Raw genomic sequence first — 16063 nt, forward strand, 5'->3', positions numbered from 1 at the left:
TTTCATTTCAATTTTATTTCATATATACAATATTTTACATACAAAATGAATATGTACAAATAATAAATTGATTCCACTTGATCTCTCACACTGAACACAAACATGTGTGGTTCAACATCACTTATCACAGACACTCTCATCATGCAGGTACACATGTGTAGCACAAAAGCACTTGTAGTAAGATGAGATCCGACAGCTAGATATAACATATCCACATATTCATTGTTATTGGGTCAGTTTCTGACAATTTAATACAGATCAGAACAAAATGAGTAGCTCTTGCAAAGTTTTAAAATCTGCATCAAGCAGAGGTGTATAAAAAAAGCAATTTCCAAATGTTTTCAGTATTTTTTTCAAATGAAATATTTTTTAAATGAAATTCTGTTGACTGATCCACTGTTTTTCATACTATTCAGGATATTGGAAATTAAAAGGATCATTGTTACTTAAAATGATATGATAGTGATTTGCTATGAATACAAAGCCAAAACTCAAACTGAAATTCAAATATACACATATGATTTAATGTGAAGACTTTTAGCACGGTTTGTGTGTTATTCAAAATAAATACTGGAACATGCAATTAATTACCTCTCATAGGAAATAAAAACGAAGTCCTACTTCCATGTAAGTTTCCTCAAACCAGCTGCACTTAGAAGTGGGAGAAATCCAGACACAAAAACAGACACACGAATAAAAGTGGTTCAGCCTGTAGTCTGATGCTTGAAAAGCAAACACAACTTTCACACATTCCAATCATAAAACGGGCAGACATTTGTAAGAATAAATCCAGTCTACACGAGGGCTTCAAACTAAAATAACTTATCACATTTTCCTGAATGTGTCCGATACAAATAAAATGCACTGATGTTTTGTGGCAGTGAAATTTGAGAAATGAGTCCAGGCTAGGTGATTGGGATCATCTGTGATGGCGTCTAAATGAGATGATAATGTATGACAGAGAATGGAACATTCCCCGAGTTTAGGGGATGGGCAACTACCTCCAGTGTTTATTGTACATTTGTATGTGGTGTAGTGGATGAGGGGTGGGGGTCAAATCTTGGCATCCTGACTGGAGTTGGAGTAAAACGATGACCGATTCGTGTCCTCAAGAATTCGAGGCTCCTTCTGAGATCTACGGTCTGGAATTGCATCACCTTTACGCTTCCTATCTGAATGAGACTGGTAACTGAAAAGAAAAATTCTTAAATCACAAAGTGGATATGAATAAGAAATTGACAAAACTAAATCATATCATCGCCAGTGAAGACACTATTCAAACAACTCCCTCAAAAATGCTGAATACAAAAGATGGACATGTATGTACACTATACAACAAAGCCATCCCTTGCTGCTACTTTGCTTTCCACGCAACACATAATTTTCTGGGGTGGTCATAACATACATATAAGGTTCATACACTTTTCAACTTCCATGAAAGAATTTTCCTTGGTATACTTATCACATTTCTTAGCAACAAGTTAGTCAATGAATTCCACTTACTCTGTATAAATATATACAGATTAACATATAATACAACATTGAATGATACATTTAGATAAAAAAAACAAGAGGTACTGTGAGCAATGCTCACTAAGAACACCCCCCGCTTACCCCAATCTCCCAAAGGGTGTTGGTAATAGGTATAAACTACCTCTTTTCTGAGTGTATAAAACAAATGGCATGACAAACCGAACCATATTGCTACTTCGATGTCCAGTGTGCTTGACCTTTTGACCCCAAAATCGATAGGGAGCATCTTCATCCCATGGGTAGTCCATATGTATGATATGGTGACTGTAGGTGGAAAGGATAACGCTTTAGAGCCCGGAAACCATATTGCTACTTCGATGTCCAGTGCACTTGACCTTTGGACCCCAAAATCGATAGGGAACATCTTCATCCCATGAGTAGTCCATATGTATGATATGGTGACTGTAGATGGAAAGGATAACACTTTAGAGCCCGGAAACCATATTGCTACTTTGATGTCCAGTGCGCTTGACCTTTGACCTTTTGACCCCAAAATCGATAGGGAACATCTTCATCTCATGAGTAGTCCATATGTATGATATGGTGACTGTAGGTGGAAAGGATAACGCTTTAGAGCCCGGAAACCATATTGATACTTCAATGTCCAGTGCGCTTGACCTTTGACCCCAAAATCGATAGGGAACATCTTCATCCCATGGGTAGTCCATATGTATGATATGGTGACTGTAGGTGGAAAGGATAATGCTTTAGAGCCCGGAAACCATTGCGTCTACAGACGGACGGACGGACGGAAGGACAGACAGACGGACAACCCGATTCCAGTATACCCCCCCCCCCCCAACTTGTTGCGGGGGGTATAAAAAGAACATATGAAACAAAATATGCAAACTAAGTTTTGTTGTACAATTTCAATGGAAAATGCTGAAATTCAAGCACTTTAAAAGGACAGAGTCTAAAATTACACAACTTTCCATTTTATTTTCCATGACTTTCAAAGATCAATGTAAATTTCATTCATAATGAACTTTATTTCTATGATCACAAGTGTCTATAGTGTGCACCTACCTACTACTGTCAGGACGGTTGCTGCCGTAATCTCGGTGTCCATATTGTCCATACTCTGGACGACGGTCACCTCTGTGATCTGACCGGTAGTTACCATGGTGATCATGATGGGAATGGTAACTTGATGAGTGATCACCGCGGTCACGATGGTATGAATGGCTGGAGGAATATTCTCGCCGGTCATTATTAAATCTGAAGTAACATGGCATTGGATAGACATGAATGTACGATAAAACAGTCATAGCAAACTCTAGTATACAGTAAAACATGGTTATAGTGAACTGTCAAGTCCCACAAAAAACAGTTCAAAATAACCAAACTTCATTATACAGTAAAACACGGTTATAATGATCTGCCAAGACCCGCAAAAACAGTTCAAAATAACCAAATTTCATTATACAGTAAATCACGGTTATAATGAACTGCCAAACTTCATTATACAGTAAAACATGGTTATAGTGAACTGCCAAGACTAGTAAAAACAGTTCAAAATAACCAAACTTCATTATACAGTAAAAATAAAACATAGTTATAGTGAACTGCGAAGACCAGCAAAACACAGTCAAAATAACCAAACTTCATTATACAGTAAAATTTGGTTATAGCAAACTGCCAAGACCCGTGAAAAAGTTCAAAAGAGTAAACTTCATCGTATCCAATAACATTTTCATTATTATCATCTCGTACAGGATATCACTTTGAAGTCAGCGAGAATGCATTTTAAGCGTGGTTTACTGTATATGCACGTATTATACATGAACAAGAGATGTTTGTAAAACACATATGCCCCCCATGGTGCAAAATTGAAAAGGGTTATACACACACCTCATTTAATTGATAGTATTATCATCAATTCAAAATATTGAGCAGACAATATCTTCCTATGTCAAGAGTGAATTGACCATGTGACCTAAAATTCAATAGGGGTCATCTACTCCTTATGCTGTACCAGTGAACCAAGTTTGGTACGTGTCAATCAAGCAAATAATTCTTAAAATATAGGAGACAATGTATTACTATGTCCAGTTCAACTATTGACTTTTGACCTCAAAATCAATATGGGTCATCCTCTCCTGAAGATGTACCAATGTACTAAGTTTGATGTCTGTCAAGTATAACGGTTATCAAGATATTGAGTGGACAGTATATTACTATGTCCAGTTTGACCCTTGACCTTTAAACATGTGACCTCAAAATCAATAGGGATCATCTTCTTCTGAAGATGTACCAGTGTACCAAGTTTGATGTCTGTCAAGCAAAGGGTTCTCAAGATATTGAACGGACAGTATATTCTTATGTCCAGTTTGACCCTTGACCTTTGCTCATGTGACCTCAAAATCATTAGGGTCATCTTCTCCTGAAGACGTATCAGTGTACCAAGTTTGATGTCTGATCTTTGACCATGTGACCTCAAAATCAATATGGGTCATCTTCTCATGAAGACGTACTAGTGTACCAAGTTTGATGTCTGTCAAGCAAAGGGTTCTCTAGACATTGAATGGTCAGTATATTCTTATGTCCAGTTTGACCCTTGACCTTTGACCATACGACCTCAAAATCAATAGGGGTCATCTACTCCTTAGGATGTACCAGTGTGCCAAGTTTGATGTCTTTCAAGCAAAGGGTTCTCGAGATATTGAGCGGACATTATATTCCTATGTCCAGAGTAGATTGACCCTTGACCTTTGGACCTGGAAAACAATAGGGGTCATCTTCCACTCATAACCAACCCACATATGAAATATCATTATCATCAAGTGAATGGTTCTCAAGATATTGAGCGGACAACATGTGGTCTACAGACCGACCGACAGTTGCAAAACAATATGCCCCCTCTTTTTCAAAGGGGGGCATAATAAAAAGAGAATCTTATACATGTCTACAATTACATTTGATAGTAAAGGGAGAACTGACCTGTGGTGTGAATCGCCAAATCTGGGGTCATTGCCATGGTAACTCCTGTCTTGGTAATGCTGCTGACGCCCATAGGCACTTGAGCTGTTGTCGTACCTAGAGGTAGACGAATAAATTTCTTAATCAAGAAGCTCTCACACAGAGAATCCAAAATATGGGTATCACCATTCACAAATATACATGTAACTCAAACACAAAACATGGAAGCTACTTTTGCAAGAAACTTAAAATTTTACAACAGTACATGCATCATGACCGTGAACTTAAACTTCGCTTAAAAATTAGTGACATCCTTTCAATAAAATGAGACCAGAATTGACATTTTGTAAGCTTCTTGCCATTATGCCTTCATGGAATACAAGATTACAGTGCAGTATTGCCAGACCTTTATTATATGTAACCCCTAGAACATTCCCTCCCCAGGAGCCAATAGACAGCACACACAAATGACTTGCCTATTTCTAGGTTGATCTTCAGCCCTTGCTAAGGGACTAGCATGAGTCCACCTATCATTAGAGTTGGAGTCGTGACTAGAATCTAGGACACTGTGTTTGTGACTTAAGCTGTTGGTGCTGGTACTATGACGGGGACCATTACTTACTGAGGCGGAACTTAAGAAGGAAACAAAAATCAAAATCAAAATCACACTGACAAAATAGCTAACTCCAATCATCTTTCTGTGTAAATTTGTATGTATGGTGCAACATTTTTCTGTCAAATACTGAGACTGAACTTGTAAATGTAATGCCTTTCCAGTACAGGTCCTATGATCATAAAGGGACAAACTTTTGAAGACTTGAAGCTTTCACAATATATATAAAAAATACGAAAAATTAATAAAATAGATACATGTACAAGGATACAAGAAATTAATCTAGAAGCAGTGAAAATTGTACATGCATTATTTTCTTTTTTTCACAGAGCCAGAGTATTGATACATTCTATAAATAAATGCTTTTCTCCTGTCGGTAGCAAGACAACAAGGCAATGATTTCATAAAATTTACATCCTACAAAGACACCGAAAAGACATGCAATTACATAACACAATAAAGCTGAAACTACATATATTCAAAGCTAGAGGACTGGTGTCAGATAGACGCCCGGCTTACCTTTTATGTTCCTTGGCCCTATGTTCATGTGGGGGTCTCTTGGTGGCCTTGTCCCCATCCCCAAATTCTGCCGGTCGTTTGTGTTTCTTGCCCTCACTTTGTTTGTCTACATGGTTTCCGTGTTTCTCAGAGGTCTGGGGCTTCGTACTGCCACCCTAAAACAAATATGAGGATGTCTAAACATATTGGGGGTAGTTTGTCACCCGGTCATGTGGAACATAAGGTATATCACCTTAAGTTGGCAAAAATATTTTGCATTTTAGAATACATATTCCAAGGAGTGCATGTAACATGCATTTACTTTATCATAAAATTATGATTCTACTTGGTGAGAGAAAGACACTTCTCTGGAGGCAACAAAACCAACGATTGTAGGGAAAACTGATCGATGATTCAAGACGAGCAGAAAATCCGAGTTGCATACCTCCTGTTCCTGCTCCTCCTCCCGTCTCCTGTGAGCGTGCTTGTACAACTTATGAAGCTTTTTGGCATCAAACTCCGTGAACTTGGATACAAATATCCAGAGAAAACTGCAATAAAATGGAATACAGCTACAATCTTCTGATTAGACAAAAAATAACAAAACGGAACTAATACCCCCCCCCCCCCCCCCCCAGCACATTGAATAGTGGGAAAACAGTGAATTTATGCATACTGAAGTTTAATGAAGAATAAATGGTTTTTAAATTATACTCTGAACAATGACAACTTAACACAACACCTACTTCAAAATGGGGCAAAAAAAATCCTAACTTCTTAGAATGTTAAAAAATCTCAATCAAAATAGTTATTGCACATCTTCATTATTCATTTAAGATATGCACAAAGTTTTAATCATATCTGTTTTTCGGTGTTAGAGATATACATTGGACAAATTAAAAGACAAACAAGACGATTCCGGTATAACGCCCCCACCCAAATTCCTTTGTGGGGTATAAACAAAAAGGGAACATATTTTCTGATTCTAAGGTACCCCTGCATTGTAGCTACCCCATAGTTCAATCAACTCAAATTTCAATTTTGACAATTATCATAAACAGTCTATATTTTTGAGAGTTAAAAATGATACATGTAAATGTATCATTAATAGTTTAAGCTTAACCCACTTAAAAACATTTATTTCAAATTCAAATTCCTACTAACAAAGAAAATTAAGGTGGCTCACTACACCCTGAAATAGTTTCTCAAATCAGTACGAATTGATTTAATCATAAAAGATATCACGATATTTAATAAGTATTTAAGTCAAAAAGGCAGAAAATATGCAAATTTGGGTAAAAACATGATTTTCAAAAAAATATTTTAACACATATGAACAAAAGACTCTGGCGTATTTGAACTCTAGATCTGCGGTTCACCAGCCCTATGCTTTAACCACTGAGCTACGATGATAGACAAACAAATCCATCGATACAAATAATTTCACAAAACATTTAAATTGCCATTTTGTGACGTCATGTCATAAAGAGTATAAGCTTTAGTGTAGTGAGCTACCTTAAGTAAACTCATGCAACACCACAGCTGAATTCAAAACACTGTTTGCTACATGTATATCAAATTTAGAAAATTATGAATCGCAAATCAAAAGATTTATGTTCTGTTTTCAACAAAATTGACAAGACATGGGCTTGGGTAAAATCTAAGTACTATACTTCAGTATTGATCTTACCTTCTCCACTGTTTGATGACTTCTGGGTCATTATAGTGAGCCATACACTCATTTATCCTGTCCCCAATTTTTAACAAACACTGTCGAGTATGCACCAACTGCTCCCTGTCAGATAAACCCTCATCTGGGTTATCTAAACGTTTTAAAGCTTTCTTCACAGGTCGCATCATTTCTTTACACTGAAATCAAAGCACATTCTTTTCAAAATCATCACAGTTGCAGTACAAGATCATATGCCCGTCATTATTTTCATTAAGTATTTCATGGAAAAACACATTTTTTAAAGTCATACATGTATCTGGACAAATAATAAATATAATTAACTACAGAAATATTAATAAATTTCTAATAAATTTTTTGTTGAAAAATGACTGATGATTTAACTCCAATCATTTGAAATAGATGTACTTGTTTATCCCTTGCATTTTCAGGAAAAACAAGCTTACTTTGGACTTGCGTTTGCCAAATCTCCTTATTTTAGACTGGAAAATATAGTGGAAATTTACTTCAGTGTTTGAGAAGAATCAGCTAACATTTCTATATTTCATATTGTAGAATCTAATTTTAAAACTGGACCAAAAATCACATTAAAACATATTTTTCAGTTAAATACACTGTATCTAGTGTATAAAAATACAATGATGATAGACTAACCTGTAGGACCACATGGTGTACTTCTGAATAATGGAAATTGTAACAATTCTGTAAGTGTAACCTGAAACAAACTTTGAGGTTAATATATTACCTTAGCAAACACATCACTGGGGAGTTCTCCACTGAATTTGGTCTCTAATGCCACAGGCACTGGCACTGCTCCAGCAGTAAAATGCATCGCATCATTCTTCTTAGCTTTTTTGGATGCCTATATATAAAACATATAAATCATGTATACAACAAATCTTGTACACTAAAGACACTACTGTAAACATTTATCTGAAATCTTATCAAAGTATCCATTTGCAGTTTGTCTGCAAACATTTCTGTGGAAAATTTGGTTGAATTTAACGCCATAGATATTGCCCTCTGATTTCATCATGCAAGTATGAAGAAATGTCTTACAAAATTAGAGTTACTCCTATGTTGTTTAGCATGACGGGTTTTCTATGATGAAATATCAAATCTAGCACTTGAAAGAAATTTATATTACAGACATAATTACCTATACCAATCAAATCATTTTTCGTTGTACCTGTGTTTATGTCTGGGTTTATTTGAAACAAAATTACAGGAAAATTACTGCATAGTTTTCATTCAAATTTTCACAAGTAGGTTTGCTTACTGACAAGGACTGATCAAATTTTAGGAGTAACCTGTGCAAGGAAACAGTTACATTGGGCAGTATATATAGAACTTGTGTAATGGCTAGCTAGTGCCTAGGCCAATCACACAGGTTGAGCAACCGTAAGCGTGCCTTGATCAGTCTGGCTGGGTGATCACCTATTGTTACAATGAGAGATTGAGGTACATGTCCTTGGCACAGGTTTGCATTCTCTTGTTAATCTTCATCGTCCGAAACCCACGGTTCATCACATTTCCTTTACCTCCCGTGGGACACAATGCCGATATTTTTGCACAACTTCCAACTTTCACTCAACAGACACATCGTTTGTGTGCAGCTTTTGTACAAATAAATGATATCTGGTATAAAAATTCAAGGAGTCAATGGTCACAAAAGTGGACCAGATGAAGGCGGAAAGAGAGAGTTGTTAGGTATGTTTATAATTTGGAAAAAATTAATTTCAAAACAAACTGACAAAGAAGTTGTATAGCATCTCATTGAAAGCTTTGTAACTTTAAGATCTTCGCTTTGAAAGCATATTTGCTATGCCCCCAAACACTGGAAATAAGGGGCTTTTTCATTGCTTGAATATCGCAATAAGGAAAGGAAAAGTGACCAATAGCATATAGAAGCTGGGACACACCTTCCAGTGAAAATATTGGCGTTGTGTCCCATGGGAGGTATAAGAAGTGTGACTGAATGTGGGTTTCCGATGATGGTTAATCGTATTAAATTAAAATCATGGAAGGACACTTAATAATTGGGTACATTCAAATACATGTAAAACTGACTGAAATGCATGATATGATTGTCATGTACAGTTAAAATCATGAGTATCATTTTTATGTTAGCTTTTAACTGTACGTTATTTCTTTCAACTTTGCAAAATTTCATTTTCAGTGTTGAACTATGTGTAACAGTGTCACTATTTTCTGCCACGATTTGACAATCCTTCTTCCTGCACTCCAGTTGTTCTCCATTTTCCCTACCTTCTTCTTCCTCTTTTTTAAATCCAAAGAATCCCTGGTGTCTTCCTCCTCAGGAATTTTTTCACTCTTTACAGTGTCCTTCTTTTTCTTCTTTTTGAGGTGATCCACAAAACTATCACGACTGTTGTCGTCTCTAGCACTATTATTGTTTAAATTAGCACGAGAATCATCTTCAGAATCACTGAAGTCTTTGTCAATTATTTCTGCTGTAGACTTTGGTGGTTTTCCTTTCCGCTTTTTTCTTGGTTTGCTGGTTCCAATGGACACAGTGTCCTGAAAATCAAAAACAAAATAATCAGAATAAATCTCCTATATATGAGCAGTGTTTGAAGCTGGCTGTAAAATCAGCTAGACAAGCAGGGCCGACTGCTTGTAAACATTGTTAAGCCCTGCCAAAGACCTACTAGCCCTGAGAAAATAACTGCCATTTTCTATATTACAATTCATCTTTTAATTCAAACAATTCTGTGACTAAGACTCAGTTCCCATAACTTTCATCCAAATCATATACGATTTCATAAAATCGATGAGGTCTGCCCCTTGACTTGTTATGTAATGGTACAATAAGGAGATTTGATAAATCTAACTTTTATTTAGCAAAAATTCTAACACATCCAGTTGGACGACTATGCAAAGAAATTTGTTCGCCCACGGCAGAATTTACATGTATGTGTCTTGGGCGGTCAGGTACAGTTATTTCAAACACTGCTACAAGTGAACATACATGTACAATGAATGCATCACATCTCAAAAGTCCTATGTACACTTTACATGCAGACTCTGTAGAAAGGTCCTTACCCCTCCATTTTCCTGACCAGAATTCTTCTTGAGCACCTTTAGGAGATAGTCAGCCCGTGTAGCTAAGTGTTTTCCTTGTGGTTTGAAATCACTACCATCTGGCAGAATCTGGAAACAATTCAGACAATAATCACTCCAAGAACAATCTGACTGATTTTACAAGTGACATGGATATTTGTCTAAAAAAAAACAACTTGTAGTGACCTTGTCATGAAGCTGAAGTTCTGGGTCCATCTTAATGGCCTCCCAGCTGCCCATTCCGTACTCGTAAATACCCTTAAGGAGGTTGGAGTCCTCCTCTATGTCCCATACACAGTCCCAATGGACAGCCTTCACCTTGTGTGGAAGTTGGTATCTGATATAAAATAATCATCAATCATTAAGCTGACTCAAACAGCAATCTAAGAAACCACAAAATATGATGTAAAACTTGTATTTCAGTAGGATTGCAAGATAAGCACTTTTTCTTCTCTTCCTTTTCTGTCGGAATGGCTGCTGCCAGGGGCTCCAACTCCTGTCCAGCTTTGACAATTGCCTGGGCATTCACGGACACACTAGACATCTTAAAGGACGGTCCTCTATTTCCCTTCTTACCCCCTATACAAATCAAACAAAGACCAGTCACTGTATTAATCAATGGTACAGACAGAGACATCACACTTTACTGTATTGTCATACAGAGACAGCATGGTTCCCAGTTTCTGTATGTTTGACTGATTATAAGGAACACATTTAATACAAATTCACACTTACTGTGAAGCGATATTTATTATGAAAAGAAAATAACGACATTTTTTTATCAGATATAAGGAGCTATTTTTCACTGGCCCTGGAGATTAATTATAACCCTGTTTTACTGTTTAATGAAGTTTGGTTTTCACTCCTATCACTGGCCCTGGAGATTAATTATAACCCTGTTTTACTGTTTAATGAAGTTTGGTTTTCACTCCTATCACTGGCCCTGGAGATTAATTATAACCCTGTTTTACTGTTTAATGAAGTTTGGTTTTCACTCCTATCACTGGCCCTGGAGATTAATTATAACCCTGTTTTACTGACCTTCATTGGTTTCTGATTCCATTTTACTTTTAGCCTCCTCCATGGCCTGTTCACATCCCTTGGCCAGCACCTCTGCTAGTCTCTGTAGGTCACTCTCAGACTTCTCCTGCAACTCAGCATCACATGCAATAGCATCCAACCTACATTTACAATTTATTGTCATTCATCACTATTGAAAGTTCCAAATATTCTAGACTGCACTCATTTCTTTTATTCTAAGCAACGTCACCCACCTTGTCAATGGTCTGCCAAACTTCTTAAAGCTTTTAATAAACCGTCGAATTTCTGAATCATTAAATCCTTTGACTGATGTCTTTGACATTTTTGGTCGGCCTCGTTTTCTGGGTTGATCATCATCTTCGTCATCATCATCCTCATCATCTTCACTGTCATCATCATCGATATGCCTTCTACTCTTTTTTCTATTATTATCATCAGAGTCATCACCAACCTGAGGCTAAAAGAACACAAGTTGACTTTGTAAAATGTTGTGCCCCCAAGAGTGGTTTAGTTCAATTGTGGTGAAGTTCATCTGTGGCAAATCTGATCTTTTGACCTTATAACATCAAATTCAATATGGGTCCATTGTATCAAGTTTAAAGTCTATCCAACAGAGGGTTATCAAAATATTGAGTGGACAATGTTTTCTGATGTGCAGAAAAGTTTGACCTCTGACATCTTGATCTCAAAATCAATACTGATATCTATATAGGGCTTACATGTATACCAAGTTTTATGTTTATCAAGCAAAGGGTTCTCAAAAAGTTAAGCAGACAATATTTCTTCTTCTTCAGTGGCTCACCCTGAACTTTGAAACCCCAAAATCAACAAGGGTCATCTACTCCTAAAGGGGAACCAGTGTACCAAGTTTGATTTCTAGCAAGCAAACAGTTCCCAAAGAAATTGTCCAGAGTAGCTTGACTAGGGGTGCAATGATACGCTTGCCTCACGATACGATACGTATCACAATACAGACCTCACGATACAATACGGATCATGATACATTTAAGATGCTATGAATAATAACAAATGAACAATTACACTGCTCTTAGCATCATTTAATTGCACCTCATTGTTATAACTGTATGTTTTTCTTTAAAAAGATCAAAACATCAGCATGATCTACCCTTCCACAGAATCCATTGTAAATTTATGGGTCGCAGGATAGAAATAATTCAGCAGCACAGTCAGCACCACATTTTCCATTACCGTAACAGAGTTGGCGAAAGAGTATAAAAAACTACCAGACATCATGTCCTGTAGATTTGGGATAATTAAAAAAAATCTACCAGACAAGTTAAAAATTTATCAGACAGAATAAAAAATCTGAGATTGTTTCACCTTTTTTATTTTCAAGCCTTGAGTGCGACAGTTTAAAACATTTACTTGTGTTTAACAATTCTTTATGCTTTGACCACATATGAATTAAATTGTTAAACTTTCTTATCAATATTTTGTAGTTTGATTTTCATCCTTTTTGTTCAAAGGTGCTTGTGGAAATAACCATATATCCCAGAACCTTCAGCCAGCACCCCCCCCCCCCCCCCCCCTTACAAAAAATATCTATACAACAAATATAACCATTTTCGTTTCTTTACTCATTCTACAATGCATGTTCACCATGAAACGTAAAACTTGCCATTTCTAGCATCTTTGATATATCTTAAAAGTAGACAAGGTCGGAGACTTCGAAAATGAAAGTAGATAACTCCTTGGAAAACTTCACTAAGTACTAATAAAGAAAAGTAGTTGTTTACTCACTCAACCTTACAATAAAAATTCTTCAAACTGTGCAGCACAAAGCCATCCAATATTTACGTGATCTATTACATATAAATTTTCATAATTTGTAACCAACGAAAATCAGAGCTATCGCCATGGAAGTGAATAGTTATATTTATTCTAAAAAATATTTGTTGTCAACTAAAGGGGAGGGAGATATGCAATCATGTTGACATACTGTTCAAGCACCTGTGTTTACACATTCAACTTTCTTTTTTACGTCTGAACTATGATTTTTCAACCATGTGATAGGCCACACAAGTAGAATGACATGCGTGATATTGAAAGTACACGCACGGAGTGGGCTTACAATTTCTGGGAAAACACATTTGTTGTACAAAAGCAAGTTATCTATTCTATACTAGACTTAAGTTTTTGCTTGCACAAAAGTCAATAAACAAACACAGATATGATCCCTTTTTTGTCTGCCAATATCTACCGGACAGTTGGTCAGATGAGTTTCTAAGATTTACCAGACAAATTGAAAATTTACCGGAGATATCCGGTAGTCCGGCGTCTTTCGCCAACTCTGCCGTAAGCCATTTTTGCCAACATAATTTTAAAGCCAATCAGACGATTCAAATGAATCTGAACCGAGAATACCGAACCACGGTATAGTGTAAAGTATCGTGAATCCAACTGTAGCAAAGTACTACCGTGATAAACCGTCTCACGGTCAATCACTGCACCCTAAAGCTTGACCCGACCTTTGAACTTGTGAACTCAAAATGAAAGGGCCATTTCTCTATTGGGGATATCAGTGTCACAAATTTGATGTCTATCCAACAAAGGGTTCTCAAAATATTGAGCATACAATAGTTTCTTATGCCTGGAGCATTGTGATCCTAACCTTGGACCTTGTGACACCAGAATTCATGTGTATCATCTACTCCTTGGAAGGTACCAGTGTATCAAAGGGTTCTAAAGATAAGGAGAGAGCATCACTTGCTTGTCGACCAACAGGTGCAAACAAATTTCAAAGGGGGGGAATAACACATGAAATACATGTATAGTGCAAATTTAAAGGCTACCTGTTGTATAGATTTTCTAGGTCTTGGTGGCAGGTTAAGCTCTAACAATCTTTTTTGTTCCTCCTCTTCATCAATTCTCCTTCTATCAGCTTCAGGAATAATTGTGTCCCAGGACTTATCTGTGAAAGTCAAACAAACTACAATTACAAAAAAGATCATAATTTTACTAGAGGTTAGATTTAATGGTAGGTACCTATTGATAAGTGTGACGAAGGCACAGAATTTTACTACAGGCTAGATTTAATAGTAGGTACCTACTGATAAGTGTGACAAAGGCTCAGAATTTTACTAGAGGCTAGATTTAATAGTAGGTACCTATTGATAAGTGTGACGAAGGCTCAGAATTTTACTAGAGGCTAGATTTAATAGTAGGTACCTATTGATAAGTGTGATGAAGTCTTTCTGACAAGCATTACCTTCTTCCTCTACTTTTGTCCCTGGTGTCTGTTCAATTTCTTCATCCTCCATATTGTCAAAACTGACAACTTTAAACTGAGACAGCAGCTCGTCTCCCGCACCGGTGTTCTGATCTTCCACCTCTCTGGTCTCCGCTCTCTTTAGAATCTCATCGATGTCCACCTGATCCAAGAAATGATACACATTAGTACCTTTCCTTTCAAACACATAATACATTTTCTTTATTCATCATGCTGAAAGATTTTGTGTACATTTTACCTGTGGTTCATCCTCATCATCTTCATTTTCTTTAAACAATTCTTCAGCACCAAATTTGAGAATGGAAGTCAGCTCCTCTTTATTAAAGGGGGTAGAATTACTGTAACCCAACAATAAAAAGAGAATTTGTAGTAAACAACATAACAGACCATGATCATCAAAATCATTATCCATATCCTACTGTTTAACTGTTCTACAATGTATATACTGTATATGAAAGGAATCCCCGGTTGACCACTGCATGCCTTGTGGTGTTCATTCTCTGATTAAGCAGTATTTACCAGGAGAGAATCCCCGGTTGACCACTGCATGCCTTGTGGTGTTCATTCTCTGATTAAGCAGTATTTACCAGGAAAGAATCCACGGTTGAGTACTGTATGGCCCGTGGTGTCCATTCTTTGCTTAAGCAGCATTTACCTGGAAGGAACCCCCTGGTTACCACTGCATGCTTTGTGGTGTTCATTCTCTGATTAAGTAGTACTCACCTGGAAGGAATCCCACGGTTGAGCACTGTACGACCCGTGGTGTCCATTCTTTGAATGACCAGATGATCCAGCACCATTTTTCTTTTAGCCCGCTCGACTATATCTTCTTCTACACTGTTCTTGGTGACGAGCCTGTATACACTAACCTGTAAGGACACAACATATTTATAGAATGAATACTGACCCACATGTACACCTCCACTTCACTACGGTTAAGATTTGTAACGGTCTCTGCAATACATTAAAGAATCTGCATCCTGAGATGTGACAAAATTAAATGGGATGCAAGAAAGTTAAAGAATATGATTCAGCAAAAACTCTTAGTACTTGTATTTAAACAACTTGTCTCTGTGGTTCTGACAATTGCTCATGTAGAAATCATGAAGTACACCATCATGCTTTGCTGAGACAATACAAGGTTAGCTAAACCAAATCCACTGATTACTTGTTCATTCATGTCACTCCATTCTACAAATTACTGCATGTAACAATACTGCTCGTCATTTTCAGCTGATCGCCGTGATGCACCTTTCAGCTGATCGCTGTGATGCACCTCGTAACTTATTGAATGACAATAGATGTTTATCACTATGTTGAAATTGGCTTATAATTAATGTGGAATCATCAATTAAATTCTGAACTGATTGTAAAATGCATTACAATAGTTTAATCTTTGCTGAAACAGATGTACAATGACAAGAGCTCTGCAAGG

At 36.9% G+C, this 16063-nt stretch overlaps 1 protein-coding gene across 7 annotated transcripts in view; it reads right to left on the reverse strand.

Annotated features, from left to right (window-relative positions):
* The window catches only part of LOC125651709 (chromodomain-helicase-DNA-binding protein 1-like), a 43535-nt gene continuing 27472 nt past the window's right edge, over positions 1 to 16063 (reverse strand). For 6 of the 7 annotated variants that reach the window (XM_056166277.1, XM_048880426.2, XM_048880424.2 and 3 more), the window contains 18 exons: positions 15352 to 15497; positions 14867 to 14966; positions 14608 to 14770; positions 14192 to 14310; positions 11612 to 11835; positions 11379 to 11518; positions 10781 to 10916; positions 10524 to 10674; positions 10320 to 10427; positions 9522 to 9794; positions 7999 to 8115; positions 7254 to 7432; positions 6009 to 6114; positions 5585 to 5739; positions 4929 to 5084; positions 4474 to 4569; positions 2560 to 2751; positions 1 to 1189 (listed from right to left, as the gene is read on the reverse strand). In XM_056166277.1, the coding sequence (XP_056022252.1) occupies positions 1054 to 1189; positions 2560 to 2751; positions 4474 to 4569; positions 4929 to 5084; positions 5585 to 5739; positions 6009 to 6114; positions 7254 to 7432; positions 7999 to 8115; positions 9522 to 9794; positions 10320 to 10427; positions 10524 to 10674; positions 10781 to 10916; positions 11379 to 11518; positions 11612 to 11835; positions 14192 to 14310; positions 14608 to 14770; positions 14867 to 14966; positions 15352 to 15497 (2697 nt within the window). In that variant the 3' untranslated portion in view covers positions 1 to 1053. The remainder of the gene's footprint in view (positions 1190 to 2559; positions 2752 to 4473; positions 4570 to 4928; positions 5085 to 5584; positions 5740 to 6008; positions 6115 to 7253; positions 7433 to 7998; positions 8116 to 9521; positions 9795 to 10319; positions 10428 to 10523; positions 10675 to 10780; positions 10917 to 11378; positions 11519 to 11611; positions 11836 to 14191; positions 14311 to 14607; positions 14771 to 14866; positions 14967 to 15351; positions 15498 to 16063) is intronic. The other variant, XM_048880427.2, reaches the window with a different exon arrangement.

Source organism: Ostrea edulis, chromosome 5, assembly GCF_947568905.1.
Source record: "Ostrea edulis chromosome 5, xbOstEdul1.1, whole genome shotgun sequence".
NCBI lineage: Eukaryota > Metazoa > Mollusca > Bivalvia > Ostreida > Ostreidae > Ostrea > Ostrea edulis.